Here is a 17887-nt window from a genome sequence, read left to right on the forward strand (position 1 = left end):
ATAGCATAAACGTAGTAATAGTCGCGTAACTCGACTTTAGCGTTTATATTTTTTTGTTAATATGGCATTTTATTCCATGCTTAAATGCTAACAACTTCCCTAATCTCATTATCCTGCTCTTCCATTTTTTTGTCATTGCGCACATTTTCCGTAATCTAAGCGGCACTTTTAGAGACATTTTCCCAGATTTTTCCCGGCAGCTCACTCTTTGATAAATACACTCACGTAGCTGGTTGGTGAAACGTCAAAGTCAATAAGCACAAAAAAATTCGAAGGCAGTTGGGTTTTTCGCTCCCTTTACGCTCCCGAACCATTACAAAGTACAATCGGGCGGATCAGACAGACGACGACATCGAAATCGAAGCGTGGCTACAACAACTAGGTGAGTGGCGGCTTTTCCGCGCACTGGTACGCTTTTCCACCTGCTTTTCCACCTGCCCAAAGCACACAAGTACCCGTACCCGTACCAAAAACACACACTCGCATTACGCGCAACTTTTTAAAAGTCAGGCAGAAAAATGTTTTTTAAACGCTAAATTACTTTTGAATGGCAGGTGGGCGTGGCGGCGCCTCGTCATGTGGGCGTGTCGCAGCGCCAGCGTCACAATTTAATTTTCTGCTCCCTCATTTGCCCTCCCCTCCCCTCGCCCAGCCGCCCGACCGCCCGACCGACCGACCGCCCGACGCTTTCCCACCGCTTTTCCGCGACAACAACAAGCGCTTTGTCACAAGAGGGGCGCTTTTTTCGTGTAACGTCTGAAGAGCGGAAATGCTTATCCCAACACTTGAGCGTCACGTGCTGCCGCAGTCGCTGCTCTGCCGAAACCGACGCTCGGATACCCTACCTGAATGTAATATGCGAATAGGAGGCGGGCAAAGGTAGTGGCAATGTAGTGGTTACAGGTAATTAGTCACTGGTTAGTGACTAATCCTAAGAAATGGCAACTTTTTTTAAAACCTCTAAGAAGTATGAGGTATTGAATTGAAGAATCGGCATAGCAAAGTTTATATAGACTAAAAAGTTATATTGTATTATATATTATATACAAGTTTTATTTTATAAAAACGTTTATATAGATAGATAGATTTATAGATAGATTGATGTATGTTTATATATAAAAGGCGTACTTCGCCGGAGAATCGATATCAAAATATGAACAGTATTTATATTTTATATTTAAATTTTAATATATCATATATATTTTAACACCTTCGTTGTTTGGTAATGCTGGGGCTTGAAAATTTAACGCCCATTTTTGCAAAGCTTGAAATACCATCGAATACCAATTAGATAATATATAAATGTGCATTTTCCCATCGACTTAAGCTCTGTCCAGAAAGCGGTAGTCTCTACATATCTAGAATTCGACTCTATTAAAATGTGTATCTCGCATTTAGGGAGGATCTGCAAATCTTTGGATGGCCTACCCTCTCCCACAGTCGCTGGTGCCATTTTAATTCCTCGCTTTCGGCAGTTAGGGTATTTAAATCTGTCCGGCCTCAGACTTGCAAAACTGTGCCACGCAGATACTTTCCCGCGCAGAAAGTGCCTAAGGTCGTTGTCGTTGTCGCTGGAAAAGTGGAAAAGCGAGGAAAAGCGAGGAAAAGCGAGAGACAGGTGGGGAGGATGGGGCTGGGCAGGAGCTTGGTGGCTGGTGGCTGGTGAAAACACCCTGTAGGTGTTTTGAATGTTTAGCTCAAGTGGCTTTTTAAAACACATTCTATGCTAATTAAGGGCCCGGGCTTGGGCCTAAATGAGTTGTCGTTGTCGTTGTCGTTGTCGTTGACGTTGACGTTGCCTGTCGCCGTTGTTCGCATTTGATAAGCCAAGATTGTTGCCAGCCAATGTAATCAATGGAGGGCGGCGGAAGGAAGAACCACCATCATTCCAACATACCAAGCCATCGTCATCATCGCTCACTGCGTAATCCTCGAGGAGCGGTGGCGAAGTCGCAAACCCCATTTAATTAACGAATTAACAAAGCCAGAAGTTTCTGTGGTTTTTAAGTGATTTCGGGTCGCCCGAAGGCAAACATTTTGCGGCCTTGTTATGGCATAATTGAATTATTGCCATATGAAAAAACAAAATATGGGCTAAGACCCCAGTCGAAACGCCGAACCCAAAGACCCAAAAACTCAAACCCAACCGGCAGCCAAAAAAAAAGGGAAGTCGACGGCAAAGTTTCTTGTTCGCTTTCTTATTTTTCCTTCACATCTTAGGCTAAATAAATCAAAAGTCTTTTGGGCGCTTACCAAAAAAATATGTAAGGAAACGGAAAAATACGAGGAAAAGCCAAAGAGTCGGCGCCAAATTGAATTAGGGCTTTAATTGCGAAATTTGTTGGTAAACTCCTATAGGCGCACTAATGCAGTTCACCCAGAATTACTTACATTTATGTCGGTCTGGGAATTCTAATCGCCGACCCTTTTCCTAAACACCCATACCTATTTGGAAATCTTATGCCGGGTCATTGCTGTCAAGCTTCAATACATTTTTATTCTCGATAGGAGCAGGAGCTAGAAACCAGGAGCTAAATTTTTTCTAAAATTTTCAAATCTCTTCCAACTTGTAGCCATGTTTATGCAACTGGTCATCCTGGGGATTCTTTTGTGGGCGTCCTTCTTTTGGCTGCAGTGCCGCTACCTGGATGTCCTGGAAATCCTTTTCGCCTGGATTGCCGGTCAGTTGGCGAAAACTCGCAGGAGGCGAGCTCGCGAAGAGCGATGCCGCCTGGGCCAAAAGTGGGCGTTCGGAAATGGCCAAGGGAGGAAGAGGAGGAACAAGAAGGTCAAGAAGGTCAAGAAGCTTGAGGACAACGCATCCGATTCCGATGATAAGCACCAGGACCGCAAGAAGAGTGATGCCATGAAGAAGCTGCTCTCACCGCCGATCAAGAATCGCCTCAATATCCGAGTGGAGCAGTGCTGCGACTTGATAGCCGCCGGCTTGGGCTTGGTGCTCGAGGACGACGTGACCCAGAGGTTCGTGGCCCCTCCACCGCCGTCTGGGGAATGGAACCTGCTGACCCGCAACCTCCGCCAGAGGGACCGCTACCTCAACTGGCGCTTAAGGATGGCCTGGCTGCTGGGCTGGGTAGCCCGCTACGGACTGCTGTTGCCCGTCCGGACCGTTGCCTGCTGGCTGTGCCTGTTCATGATCAGTGGAGTCTCAATGCTGCTGGGCCACCTACCCGACTGGTGCTTCAAGAAGAAGCTGGTAGAGCTGGTGCTGCGGCAGTGCTTCTGCATCACGGCCGGCTGCCTGCCGATGATCCGCAGATTCCACAACAAGGAGTTCCGGCCAACCAAGGGCATCTGTGTGTGCAATCACACGAGTCCTTTGGACGTCCTGGTGCTGATGAGCGATGCCAACTACTCGCTGACGGGCCAGGTCCACACCGGCATCCTGGGCGTCTTGCAGCGCGCCCTCTCGAGGGTCTCCCACCACATGTGGTTCGACCGCAAAGAACTGGCCGATCGTAAGGCACTGGGTCTGGTGCTCCGCCTGCACTGCTCCATGAAGGATCGGCCGCCGGTGCTGCTCTTCCCCGAGGGCACTTGCATTAACAACACCGCCGTCATGCAGTTCAAAAAGGGTAGCTTCGCGGTCAGCGATATCGTTTATCCAGTGGCCATTCGATACGATCGCCGGTTCGGGGAGGCCTACTGGGACAGCAGCCGCTACTCGATGCTCAGATACATGCTGATGGTGGTCAGCTCGTGGTGTATTTGCTGCGATGTCTGGTACATGCCGCCCCTCAGCCGACGCCAGGATGAGTCGCCAGTGGAGTTTTCGAATCGCGTGAAGGCCGCCATCGCCGACCAGGCGAAAATCGATAATCTGCCCTGGGACGGAAACCTGAAGCGCTGGAGTCCCGTGAGAGACTGGCAGTAGTTTAGCCCCAGCTTAGATCCTACTTGCATCCATAGATCCCAAGGTAAATACCTTAGCTATTTCATGTCACAGTTTTGTCACCGTCACCCCGCACACTCTTTGCTCCCGAGTATATTGTATGATACTTTTATAATGATTAGTAAATCGATCGATATATTTTAGAGAGCAAAATAACGATTGCCGCGAATTCTTCAGCAGCTGATCCCGATGAGCAGAAGGGCAGACAGACAGTATGCCAATTATTCCAATTCCTATAAAAATAGATTTCTCTAGTCTCCAATATTGCAATGCGTGAAACAAGAATATTTAATGACTAAACAGTATGCTTAAACCACTTTTAGCAAGTTATTAAGTCGGTGGTCCTTAGGACCTGACACCATACGAGTATAAGCACTAATTAGATATGATTTAATAAACCTCTCATGACGTATGATTCTAGTCCCCATTTCTGGGACTCTACCGGATGGTGACCTTATGCATAGCGAGGACCTACCGTTTCGGCTGGACAATCTTTCTTTCTCCGTGGCGAATCGAGGCGTTTGGGCCGTACCGCCCGAGGAGGGCGCTCTGTGACTGGGAAACGCCGCCGGCGGCGGAAGCGGAGGCCGCGGTGATCGCCGCAAGGCCGCTGCGCAACGAGGTGCAGGTGGCTAGATCCCGGGGGTGGGCTAGCCCGTAGGCGCCGAAGGCCGACTGCGAGTGGACCGCATAGTCGAGGCCGGGTAGCTCCAAGGAGGCGATCGGGTGAATGCGGGTCAGTGAAAGCGTGCTTTCGAGCACGGTGCTCAGGAGCGGGGCGCTGCGCAGGGATCTCAGGCTGCCGCGGCGCGTGAGCGTGTCCGGCTTATACATCCGGGGTTGGGGGGGCCGGCCGACCCCCCGCCGCCGCCTGCCGTCCGCCTAAATGCTTGTCACCTCCTCTGCTCCGGTTCCTAATTGCCGTAAACCGTCGGTTAGTCCGGCGTGCGGGTCATTCGCAGCAGTCGCTTTATGACCAATTACGCTGTTTAGTGTGCAAAACGCGCTGGTCACGCAACTATTTAGTCGTCGTCTCGTGCTCCCTGGAGTGCTTGCTTGCTTGCTTACTTGCTTGCTGCTAACTTGCTTGCTTGCTTACTTGCTTGCTGCTAACTTGCTTGCTTGCTTACTTGCTTACTTGCTTACTTGCTTACTTGCTTACTTGCTTACTTGCTTACTTGCTTACTTGCTTACTTGCTTACTTGCTTACTTGCTTTCTTGCTTTCTTGCTTTCTTGCTTACTAGCTTACTTGCTTCCTAGCTTGCTGCTAACTTGCTTACTTGCTTTCTTGCTTTCTTGCTTACTAGCTTACTTGCTTGCTTGCTTACTTGCTTACTTGCTTACTTGCTTACTTGCTTACTTGCTTACTTGCTTACTTGCTTACTTGCTTACTTGCTTACTTGCTTACTGCTAACTTGCTTACTTGCTTGCTTGCTTGCTTGCTTACTTGCTTACTTGCTTACTTGCTTACTTGCTTACTTGCTTACTTGCTTACTTGCTTACTTGCTTTCTTGCTTGCTAGCTTACTTGCTTACTTGCATACTTGCTTACTAGCTTGCTGATAACTTGCTTACTTTCTTACTTGCTTACTTGCTTACTAGCTTGCTGCTAACTTGCTCTTCTGCCATGCTGCTTTGCGCTCACTTCCTTATCGCTTTCTTGACCCTTTGATTTTTGCTTTGCTGCTTTGCTTTTTCTTGCTTACTAACTTGCTTTGTCTGCTTGCTCTTCTGTCTGCTGCTTTCTTGCTTTGCTTTCCTGACTTTTCTGCTTTTTCTGGATCCTGCTTTCTGCTGCTGGTTCTGCCAACCCGTTCGCTTTCCAGCTTCTTAAAGTTTCTTTTGCTAGGCTATGTGCTTACGTGCTTTTGCTTTGCTCGTGCTTCGCAGCTCTTGTTAGCCTACGAACTCTTCTTGGCTCTACTGAACTGAACTTTAGCTTTCTTATTTGTTTTGACTATTACACTACCTTTTTGCCCTGCTACCCTTGCTGCTGTTTTCAGCTTTCAATACTTTTGCTTGCTCGCTTCACAGCTGTGTCTCCGCTTATGCTTATGCGTTTGCTTTGCTTTGCTTTGTCTCCCTTACACTTGCGTGCTTTCTCTCTGCTTGCCTGATTTCATGCACTCCAGCTTGCCTTATTTCCTGCTCGCCTGCGTGCCAGCGTTTTGTTGGCACAAGTGCTCGTACAAATTGCTCGTCGCCTTGTTGCTTTTGCTGCTGCTCGTGTCGCCAGTTGCCGCTTTGCTTTGGCTGCTTTGCATACAAGATTTGATTTGTCAGATTGCAGATTGCCATTGCGATAGGGAATGGACACGCGGGAGTTTCCCTGCGGGATTGCGCCCGACTAAACGAATATGCTGAGTGGGTGGGCAACTGGGTGGTGGGTGGCCTAAGTGCTTAACTAATTGATGGATGACGAGTGCAACTCGCCCTCCGACGCGCCACATTTGCAACGAGTGCATTCGCGGCAGCTGTCGGCTAAGTGATTCATCGAAAGCAACTCTGATTAATGGCACTTGACACTAGTCGCTAATCACTATGGGCTATTCAGTAATCAGCTCGACGCGCTAATGAGTTATTCACTGAGATCCCAAAATCACTTACTTGTTGGGACATGGTCTAGTTCCGAGTTCCTACAGTGTATATTTCATGGCAATGAATTTGTGTTCCTTACCACTTACAATTTAATCTTTTGAAATGTACGTCTTACGTATTTTTGTCCTTCAAACGCAGTATGTAAAAATTCGTCTATATTTAAAACCAATTCTGGCAGCTAATCAACAGGTAAAACCTATTACTTGAATTTCTCACGACAACTTCATAATGAATAGTGCTTAATCACGAAACTGTTCTGGATAACGTGTTTAGTTCCAATTAATAATTACCTCATCAAGATTACTTGGAAGTGGTTAACACGTTACAGCAAAAGTAACTGCAAATCCTAATCTCAAATAAGCAAAATAGAATTGATTTTGACAAAGCTCATTGTGTGTGAGATCCGTAAAATTTATGAAAACTATGATGGTTTACACAATGAGCAAACATAGCTATCAATGTTTGGAATATGAATTACACATTCCTAAAGATCTCCTTAAGCGTAAGACGTGCCCTTCCTTCAAACTATTGAATGTTTATCATGCGTCAAAATTGTTTGTCTTATATGTATGAATACTAGGTTTTGACAAAAGATTGTATTTACAGTTCACTTATAACTAATAGTGCTTAAAATGCATATCGAAGTTCCGCGAAAACGAAGACTCTACCTCGGTTGCCTAAAGGTATGCGATACGTTTAGACCTCGAAATGGGAGTTTTCCAATTCAACGGACACTTCCGAATAGAAAGGATAAATAGATAGTATGATAATGATTTAAGCTAGACTCACTTGTGTCAAATCTAAACGAACGATGATGAACGAACGTTGTTCTTGATAATGGCAATGTCATTGGCAGTGTTGGGGGCGTTATGCTGTTGTTGCTGTTGGTTTAGTGGATTTTCTTCTTGATTTCGTTGTAGTCGATCTTGAAGATTACCGGGTTTCTTTTGCGGGGCAGCCCCCGGCCGCCCTCTCACTTTCGGAGTTTCCCCACTCGATATTCCACGCCGCCTCTTTTTCCTTTGTCGATAAACACTGAACACTGCACTTTTGTAATTCGGTTTGTTTGGTTTTGGTTGTTAGTTTTTGGTTTTTTACTGGTATGAAACTAGTTTTGAGTATTTACAGTAATGTGCATGTCTTGATCGCTTGGTATTGTATTTCTGCTTTTAACTGATGATGTGGGGGACAACGATAACCGAGCACTGTGGCACGATTGATTTATTGAGTGGGTGACTGACTGACTGACTGACTGATTGACTGACTGACTGACTGACTGATAGAACCTACGTGTGACGCCGCAAAGAATCAAATGGGCAACCACTCCAGTCGGGTCTCGCGATCGCAATCCTTGCGCCCAGGGTTGTTCCTGACTTGTCCAGGGTTGCCAGCTCTTTCTCTGGCCATTAGCCACCGGGACCAATCCATGGCCTTCGTCCTGCGTCCTTCAGCGCCTTCACCTCCTTCTCAGCCCACCGGAATCCGGAAACCGAATCCGAATCCGAATCCGCTCACTCACCGCCGCTCGCACATTTGTCTTGCCCTCTCAGTCGCACTGTATGCCGTCTCACTTGCTCCTGTAGGCGTGCGCGGGCGTGGGGCAGCTGGAGCCGCGGCCCAAAAAAAAAAAACAAAATACTTTCAGCTGTCCTCATAGACACTCGACGATCTGAAAGCATAGAGACAAACGGAAGGATTTAGCAGAGGTATTTAAATTCTATTATTAGGTATGAAAACAACAGATTTCTTTAAATAATGCACAGATTCATGTTGTGCTTGTACAAATAAATAATAGTTATCCCATTCTTTGTACTGTCAGAGATGTCTTTACATATTTATAATATTGATTTTTGCTATGCGTTCGGACTAACCAAAGTTTCGTACAAATTGAACTTGAACTTTTATCGTCAATTTGTTAAGAATCAATTTCAGCTTACTTTCTGAAATTTTCTGTTCGTCATTTTGGAAACATTTTTCTATTCTATGGCATGGATTGATAATTCAGGAAATCTTTTTAGCGCTTTTACGATGGCGCAAATAATCAATAGATATGAAAATTTATAATCGCACTCCGGTTTTCGGTAACTTTTGCGTGACCTATCTAAAATCAGCTCCGTTGAAGAGGCGAAAAACGTTGCCAAATTCCTACAGATGCCGTCCACGTTTAGGTCATTGGGTGGACTTTTCCCCCCTTCCCGATCGCCACCGGCACGGATTTTCCGTCATTTTCCACTCAAGTTGTGGGCGTGGACCGCAGAATGTTTTAAGCCACTCAAATGCAGCTCCCTTCCATTTGCCCGCTTTTCCTGCGGGTCGAATAAAAGTGGGCGAGGAGAGGGAAATTTTGTGCCCAACAGCAAAAATAATGAAAGTATTTGCTTTGCTAAGCACAAAAATATGTCAAAGTAAATTTCTCTTCATTTTTTTTCCTCTGCCCGACCTGCTGGGTATCTTCTTCCCCACACCCCTTTGCATACTCCTTTGTGTGCGTGTGTGTTTGTATATGTGTGTGTGTGGGAACATGGGCGGAAATGTGGGAGTGGCAGCAGTTCACTTAGGTCGCGTTGGCTGCGTTGAAATGCGTCGCACGTAGCCATGTAGCAGATTTTCTTTTTAATATTTATACGCCCCTTCGCAGCGAAAACTGCAGCATTTAGATACTGGCACTGCCAGATACTTCTGACATTACTGCTCCAGCCACTGGCACAGCTTAAGGGTGAGCTCCATGGCGGGCTGGCTTTTTCGGGATACCCTGTACAGGATGCGAAAGTCGGGGGCCAAGGTCCACTGTTTGAATCATAGCATAACCTTACACAGGCTGGTAAATATATAAATTATATATGTTCAAAATAAAAGCAAAGCTTTAACATGGTATTTATAATTAAAACTTTCAAAATATAACATAAATATAAAGCTTTAACATGATATTTACTAGTAATTATTCGGGTCCCTAAAGTTTAGTTTTAAAGTACAAGAAAGGTGTATAAAACCATCTGAATCCGACGGATATATTTTCACTGCATAGTTTTGGCACCGTAGAATAAGATATTAATTGCACTGCTCATCAATTATTATATACTGTCAACAGATCTTCCCTACATCTTCGTGGATTTCTGTAGGTTTTGATTTACTGGATTCCAGGGTATCCCCCGCTTCGCATAGCACACTTTTCCCATTTTTTCACGTGCTCCTTTTTTCGCTTGCCTCGTTTCAGCTTAATGCGAACTCGTTGCGGCAGTTAAAGTTGCAGCAGAGCTGGCTGAGGCAATTGTAATTAACTTTTAGATGGCTTTTCTGAGTTTTCCCCGGCTAGTTCAGCCGGTCGGGAAATAGGAGAGCTAGTGGCGCTGGCTTCTTGCAAATGAAATGCGTATTCTTGGCCTCAAGGAAACTGACTGCGGGGCATTTCCCCGCCTTTCCTGCTTTCCTTTGCAATTGTAATGAGATTCAAGCAACACGCACAGAAATGGAAATGCGAGCCTGAAAGGGCAGCGCCATTCTGAGCCACTCCAAATGGGATTTTGCTGACATTCAGGCAAGTTTATTAGATCATCCCGGAATGTGTCCGGGTGCAAATTATTAAAGATTGTGTGGGAAATAAGTTTTTCATGTTTCCCAAAAACTTTATCCGCTGCCAGTCCGTTGCTTCGACAAATTTATGTTGAATTTCTCCTGAGACTTGCTCTTTAAGTCGAAGAATTTGTAATACAAGTGTAGACAAGGGAGAACGCTTTGGGCGAGTTTCCCGACTATCAGATACCCCCTACTCAACGAGTGGAAGTGCAAACGAGAAGTAGTAGTTAAATTAAAATAAAACCAAATCCATTCAAGAGCGATTTGCTCATTCGGCGGCTCCTTCGAGGAATGAAAATTGCAACAGAATTGTATTTAAAAGCCCGTAAAACGTGAGTGTCACTTTGGCGCTCTGAGCGTTATTTGTCGCCCGATTACCGCGGCTCCCCCGAGTCCTTGGCCAATTTAACCCCATCAGGAAGCGCTTTGTCTTGGCGTCAATTGGCCGGGAGCGCGTGCTCGGGGGCATTGAATTGCTATGATTTATGTCTCCGCTCGAGTCGGAATTTACATTTGCCGGCTTTAAAATTTATTCTTAAAATGTCTCTCGGTAGCTGTCAGGGAAAATTGTTTTGGCCAACAGAAGAGCAGAGTTTTTGAACTGGGCAAAACTGAAATCGAGGCGGAAAAAGACCCACATCATGCGGCTGCTGTTCCCCTACGGTATGCAATATGATATATCACGATTACTGCTGACTATTGCTTATTTTGAAATCCGTTCCCTCGACCCAGCTCTCTCCCCCTTTCCCGCTTTTCCCGCTTTTTCCGCTTTTCCCGCTTTTCTCGTCTGCTCGCCCGCACTTTTCTCAACCCAAATGTACATTCTTGTTGCGGCTTGACAAGTAAACAAGCGAATCCATCAATCAACCGCACGTAGAAGGCACACAAAAGTGACAATGTGGGTGGCCCCCGTACCTTGGGGGTCCTCGACCAGGATTCCGATCCCCGAACGTAGCCCCAAAAAAAGAGGCGAATTCGATATGCACGAGTCGTGCGAAATGAAATTTCAGACATCACAAAACGACCACGGGACCGGAATGGCCTGTAAAGGAAATAACTCGAATCCTTTCGCCACGAAACGCACACGCACACACGCACAGACTGCTGAGTGAATAAAAATCAAACGAAGTGTGTTGCAAGTAGGTTTCTTTAATGCGCGGTAAACGTGAAATGGAGCCAGGAAATAAATATTAGGATTGCCGCTGCTTAAGCATCTAAATACGTTTTCAGCAAAAATTGAACTTCTGCGCTGCCTGGCTTTGTATAATTTCAAATTGAAAATCTCTGAATAACCTAACCTTTGATCGCACGACTCTTTTTTCTTACTTTACAGAACCACCGTCTACCATCAGCGAGATCTGCTTGAAAAGTTGACCTACTAGGGGCTTTATTTGAGCGGTATAACGAAGTTGTAAGTTACCACAATTGCTGGCGTCATAAAGCCAATCTCACTTGGTTAGCCAAAGAATTAACCGCGATTTGTCAGGATTATTGGGTTTTTACTCACCAGAGTGGGAGACACTGGCTGCTCTAAGCAGCGTCATCAATATTAAGTTACCAGCAAACAGAAAAAAAACACGATTTCCGCCACTTTTGACTGATAGACTCGTAGTGCTTTGTTCAACTTTATTATTCTTGGCAAACTGCTGCCACTTTCACCACATCTTCTGGGCACTTTCATTGTGTGTTTGGGCCTTTTTCCGGTGGCGGTGGCGGTGGCAGTGGCAGTGGCAAACTTTTTGTGGCTCGTAAATTTTATGAAATAAAATGGCAATAAAACATGCCGAAAAACATGTGTATGTGGGTGCGTGTTTCTGTTTCTGTTTCTGTTTCCGTTTCTGTATATTCTGCAATTATTTGATTACTTTTGCTCTCGGAATTTATTAGCTAAGCAAACATGGAAATTCGCACACACAACGCACACACACCCGAGAGAAACTTCCGCTCCAGCACGTTTCCAGGGGGAAATGCGAGTGCAAATATTGAATTAATCAAATTTCATTCTCTCCTGTGTAATTACTCGTAATATTATAGCCGGAGAGCAGGGTGTATTTGCCCATGTCAATGGGGTGTGGGGCCTTCGCGCGTTCACTGAAAAGCTTAGGCTGAGGTGTAGCACTCAGATCCCAAATCACAGCATCCCAAGTCCCGATAATCCGGCCGAAACTAGCCCAAGTCCTTGAGCACACACACATATGCGCACAGCAGCAAAAAAGAAGACAGTCTTTTGTCAACAAGCATCCCGAAAAGAGGACCAAAATTTGTCACATCGACTTAAGCTACTTACCGGAATAAATGCATGCAAATTCCACAAAAGGACATCCGAGTGACGCGTTGATAATGCGATTTCAATGAGCATATGCGTTTATCACATTAAAAGACAATTTGGCATATTAAAAAAGGAGGCAACGAGGCCAGAAATTGCGGATCAAAAGCATTCAGCTGGGGCAACAATCCTTTGCCAGGGATTAGGACAGGCCGAAAGGCCGGCAAGGACTCCATGGCTCCAGGACCGCGAATCGAATCAATAAAATTCAAATTAGTTTTGGGCAATCAGACGAGCCTACTGCCAATCGCACTCTCATCCTGGTCCAATTATTTAGCCATTGCCATGGCAAAAAGGATGCGCCCTTCTGGCCAAAAGTGTTTGCGGCCACTTGAAACAAAAGAAAATCATCTTCTGGCGCCGGCAAAGGGGCGGATGAAATCCGGGGATGGGCGAGTTTGTTATCCGGACAAATCAAATCAGAATCAAGTAATTTGCCATGATTCCTCGGCGCTGTGACCGCAAGCTCAATTAAATTACCGAAAATCCGGAAATGTCAACTCAGTGGGAAAACGGATCGAATGGACTAGGCGACGCCCTGTAATGCGGACACCAACTACAAGCATTAGACTAATTTGTTTATTTGCTCAGAAATTCATAAAATTGTCCTGCCTACATAGAATATTTGTACATCATTGGAAATCGTAAGCAATTTAAAATGAACAAAAATTAAAACTGTTATCAATTTTGAAGTTCGCGGAAATTAACAATTTGGGTGCCATTTACAAGCAACTACCAGTTATTCCCGTGAAGATCACGGGATTTTCTATAGTTGCAGCTTATGTAAATTCGATCGATAGGCGTGTTGTTAACAACTTTATTCCCAGCTTATAGCCCACTCAATTGAACCGAAATAAGCCAAGGAAAATTCAGTGTGCTGGCATGGAAAAGAGAGCCCTGAAAATGGGTGATATGGATTTGCGGCACTATCCTTAGTGGCTCGCCCCGTTTTCCCCAAGAGTCCTTAGCTCTTGACGCTTCGCTGAGTTTTCGGCGATTTGCATCCCTCGTTTGGGAAACTTGGCCAACTCAGATTTGCCCCACCCCCGCTACTGATACCCGCTTCCCCAGGATTTGGGCAATCCCTTAGCTAGTTTGTGGGTCATGGTGGCTGCGGCCAAGGCGTTAAGTGTCCGGGATTTATTATTGGATTTGTCCGCTGGCAGGATGTGTGTAATGTCTTCCTGTTGTGTAGCAAATCTCGGCAAATATGCGTGGCAACTTTAGTTAGATAGAACACAGAACACAGCATCCAGAATCTCGCACCCAGAACCCCACAACCAAATCCAATCCAATCCCTCTGCTAATGTGGTTTGTTAGTTCTTCCTGGCTGCCATTAAAAGGCTTTGTTATGGGATTTGTGTACGTGTTGAAATTTAGAAAGTTTCGCCATCACTTTTTCCTCTCTGCCATCTAATAATCAATTTACGTGAAAATTCTTGGCCAAAATACAGCTTTAAGGCCATAAAGTGTTCTTGTGTGCGGGTGTGTGCTGTATCCTGGCAAAACCGATTATGAGCATCTTAAGAGCAACAAATTTGCTACGCTTTATGGCCCAGGAAGTTGGGGAGAAGTCCAGGGATCGAGGCATGGAGCTGCACTTCAAGTGTTGCTCAATATTTAATGGCTCCCAGGAAAAACAAATAAGTGGCACAGAGCATAAGTTGTTTGCAGCTGAGTTTTTAGCCCAGACTTGAAATCTAATTTCGGACAAAAGGAAAATAAACAAAGGCAGGTCGAAGAAGTAGGTCATGTTATTTTCTAAACAGATTTATTAAAAGAATGTATAGAAAGCTGTCAAAAATGTAAGCTCCTTTTGTGTGAGGCAAGCTAATTGAATTTCTATTTTATTATGTACGGCTAGGGTTTTTGTTCACAAAAGCATCAAACTACTTTTATCGCCTATCAACTGATAATTTTACTTCCTTATGGTTCGTTTTGAATAAGCCTTGGCTCAGCTTTAGACTTAAGACTTTGCACTTCTTATTGGCGTACAGGACAAATTGCAAATTTGCGAGAAGAACAGATTTGTTTTCCCAAATTTTTGTGGCTCTTTTTCAGCGAAAGTTAAGGAAATTCATGGAAAAAATGCCTTTTCGCCGAGGGGAGCTTTCCTAGGTATTGTTGGTGGCCAATGGGAGCTGTAGCCCTCCGCTTTTCCCACCTAATCCCTTTTCTGGGCTTACTTTTCCGCTGTCTGTTTTTGGCTTTTCCCCGTCTCTGTTTCTGTTTCTGTTTCTGTTTGGTTTTTCTTTTTTGTCATCGGTTTATTTTTATAGTTATTACACCCTGCCTTTGGCGTGGGTTGTCTTTATTGTGTCACGCTGTCGCTTCAACTCTTTGCCTTGGGATGTGGAAAATAGGTGGGAAAGCGGGGAAGTGGTGGAGTGGGGGTGGAAAAGCGGGCGGAAAATGGGTGTTTCTCTCAAGCACCTTATTGTTCTCATCGCCCATCATCCATCGTCGTCGATTTCTTCAGTTTTCCTCGCTTTTCCCAGCTTTTCTTGCTTTTTTCCTTACTTTTTTCTTTTTTTGCCGCTTTGCGGTTTATTTCTCTGTTTGCTGCTGTTGTTGTTTCTGCAGCTTTTATGTGGTCTCAGTTTTAAAAGGATTAAGCTGTCGTTAGGTTTTTGTTCGCCTTTCGTCCTTTTCCCCTCTTTCATCGCCCTCCTTTGAGTACGTCTCGACTTTAAGCATCGATTATCCATAAAAAGTTGCAGGCACCGCAAATGGAAATGGAAAAGTGCGAGGGAAAAGGCCAGCCATTGGAACTGAGAGAGACGGATGGAAACTGGTCATCTCCGGTTGCATCTCGGCTTAAATCTCTCATTGATTCAATATGCAAAACAGATTGAATCCAACGGATATCGTCGGTCCCTCTTGCTGCACTTGTAAGAGCCTTTATTCACAAGCGATTTTCGTTAAATCAAATTGCAATCAGAGTGTGGAAAAGACTTCAAGGTGGAAATTGTTTAAGAATATTTGAAGTCCTACAAGTAACGCATTCGAGATTATGTACCTGAATTTCAAGCAAATTAAACCAATCTGCATCTTCACTTATTCACTTTTGAGTATCAGTTACCTTATTATTGAGTTCATATGTATGCATTGTAGCATTTATTTAAAATCAATTATTAAAATCAATTCGCAATCCTACATAAATTTGGGCATTAATGGTATTAAATTTCTAAACCGTATTGTTTACATTACAAACTATAGAGAATTAAAATCAATGTATTTTTGATTATTTTGCATTGCCCGGAAAAGTCGGCAACAAATTTTGGTGATCACGTCAAACATCCCCCACAACATAATTAAGTAAATATTACACCCTTTATATCGGCGCCGCGCACTCCCATGCTTGAATTTATCCGAGTTGTTTAACTTTCAGGTAATCTGAGCTACCTGTCAACACCACCAGAGAAACTCAAACAGGAGGTGGGAGGAAGGACTCGTCTATCTCGCTCCTTGCGAAAATCAACACAATGTGGCCAGAAAGTCGAAAAGGTGTCCGAGGAAAAAGGAAACACAGAACACTAAGAGGGATTGGTAGGAGGGACCAAAGGACATAACCGAAGGACCCAAAGACAAAAGGCGGCATAAGCCTACTGAGTTCCACAAAGGTGTTGCTGAAAAAAGCATATTTTGCAGTTTTCAGCCAGCCGAGCGAAAGGGTTAGGCATCCATAAAGCGAGAAAATAAGACAAAAAGCCAGATAAATTATTATTTAAGGCAACAGAAATGCAAAATACTCTGTATTTTAACGCGAATCATACTACAAATGAATAAGATTTAGTCTTGATATAAACACATCAATCTTTTAAGTGTATTCTTGTGAAAAACTGTCAATTTTTTTAAGCCCCATTATAAATTTCATTTGTATCAAAAGTTGAAATATAACTTGCACAAAGTAAAGTGAGAGACTAGAATACGTACCAGTTTATCTTTTTTTGGCTAAAAAATTGGGCAAGCTCATTGAAAGGGCATTGAAAAATGTGCGCAGCGATAAAAAATAATAACATTTAAATGTAAGGACAGGCAGGTCGGAAAAATGCAGGGATGAGTTCGGAAAATGCGGGAAATCGGAAAAGGGAAAGGGAAAGCCCAAGCATATTGTGTCGCTGCTCGTTTTGCGGCGTGTATGTGTGTTTGCACTTCTTTGGGGCTCCCTTTTTTTGGGGCATTTCTCCCCTTCTGGTTTTTATGATCGGACCTCTCAGACCCCGAAAAAGAACCCCCTCCGTTCCCACGAGTGTGGCCAAATTAAATGCCACAAAAAAGACGATTGGGGTTTGACTGGATTTTTACCTTTTTCTGGTTGCCTTTGTTTTCGTTCGTTTTTTGAGAGGTCAGCGGACAGGTGAAACAGGTGACAGCGGACAGATTGGGATAGCTCAGGGCCTTCGCTGGAGGTCCATCAGATGGGAGTCGGGGGACAGCGGGATCCCGATGACAGTGAACAGAAATTCCAAATATTATGTAGAATTTAAAGGAGACTCGCTAAGCGCGTTAAAGTTTCATTGTGCTCCGTCCTCAGGTCTGAAGTTGAAACATGGAATTAAGAGGGAGCAAGAATTTGCATAGAATTCCTGTCCAGCTAATAAGATGGTTAAAGTCGAGTGATAAATTTAACTAAAAATATGTGCCATTACATGAAAATTACTAAAGTCGGGCTAGATTTAAATAAAAATATGGGCTCTCCTCCCTTGGCTCGCACCATAGTAATTAGCAGGCCAGACACATTCACAACACGTATCTATAATTGCCAGATCTCGACCAAGTGCAATCATACTTAATGCAAAGTGGTCAGTAGTGCTGCCGCCCCTCTATCCGTCGACTATCCCCGCCCACTGGGGGGTTTTCAATTGTGGCACTCTTCTTGGGGCCCTCATTTCATTCACCTGGCTGCTGGCCTTATCACGACCTTTTGCGGCCTATTCAGAGGAGCCGTTCCCCCTTTCCGCTCCTTGATTTAGGCACGTAGGCGTGCTCAAGCGAGCGACAGTCGGGCTAACACAAACACACACACACACCAGCACAGGGAGCATTGGGCTACACACACACACACACACGCACACGCGCACAGCACATATTTTAGACGGTCACTTTAAACCTTTAACCCGGGAACCAAGTACGGACCCAAGGAAACTACCCAGCCCGGGTATTTCCACTAATTCAAGGTTTATTTTCTTGTCGGCTAAAGTAGTTCATAAGCTAAGAAAAGATCTCAAAATACCAAAGAAAGTGCTGTAAAGGCACCAAGGTGTCGAAAAGTATGCAATAATACGTTGTAAGCCCATAATCCTGGGGATAAATTCCTGGCTGCATAATTTCGAGCACCTTTACGGGTCCCTTCTAATAATCCAAAAATAATTGAATTGACCACTGAAATTTATACCTTTCTTAATATGTTAAGACTTAACATACGTACAATTTGTGTAATCTTCTTCTTAACACTTACAGTTTTTAAATTTGTA

At 44.5% G+C, this 17887-nt stretch overlaps 1 protein-coding gene across 1 annotated transcript; it reads left to right on the forward strand.

Moving 5' to 3' along the window:
* The first annotated feature begins 325 nt into the window (after positions 1-325).
* Positions 326-3927, forward strand: LOC6549830 (glycerol-3-phosphate acyltransferase 3). Its single transcript, XM_026981938.1, has 2 exons — positions 326-382; positions 2574-3927. The coding sequence occupies exon 2, from the start codon at positions 2576-2578 to the stop codon at positions 3893-3895; it is 1320 nt and encodes a 439-aa protein (XP_026837739.1). The 5' UTR covers positions 326-382; positions 2574-2575; the 3' UTR covers positions 3896-3927.
* Positions 3928-17887: the final 13960 nt, after the last annotated feature.

Source organism: Drosophila erecta, unplaced genomic scaffold, assembly GCF_003286155.1.
Source record: "Drosophila erecta strain 14021-0224.00,06,07 unplaced genomic scaffold, DereRS2 tig00000126-arrow-pilon, whole genome shotgun sequence".
NCBI lineage: Eukaryota > Metazoa > Arthropoda > Insecta > Diptera > Drosophilidae > Drosophila > Drosophila erecta.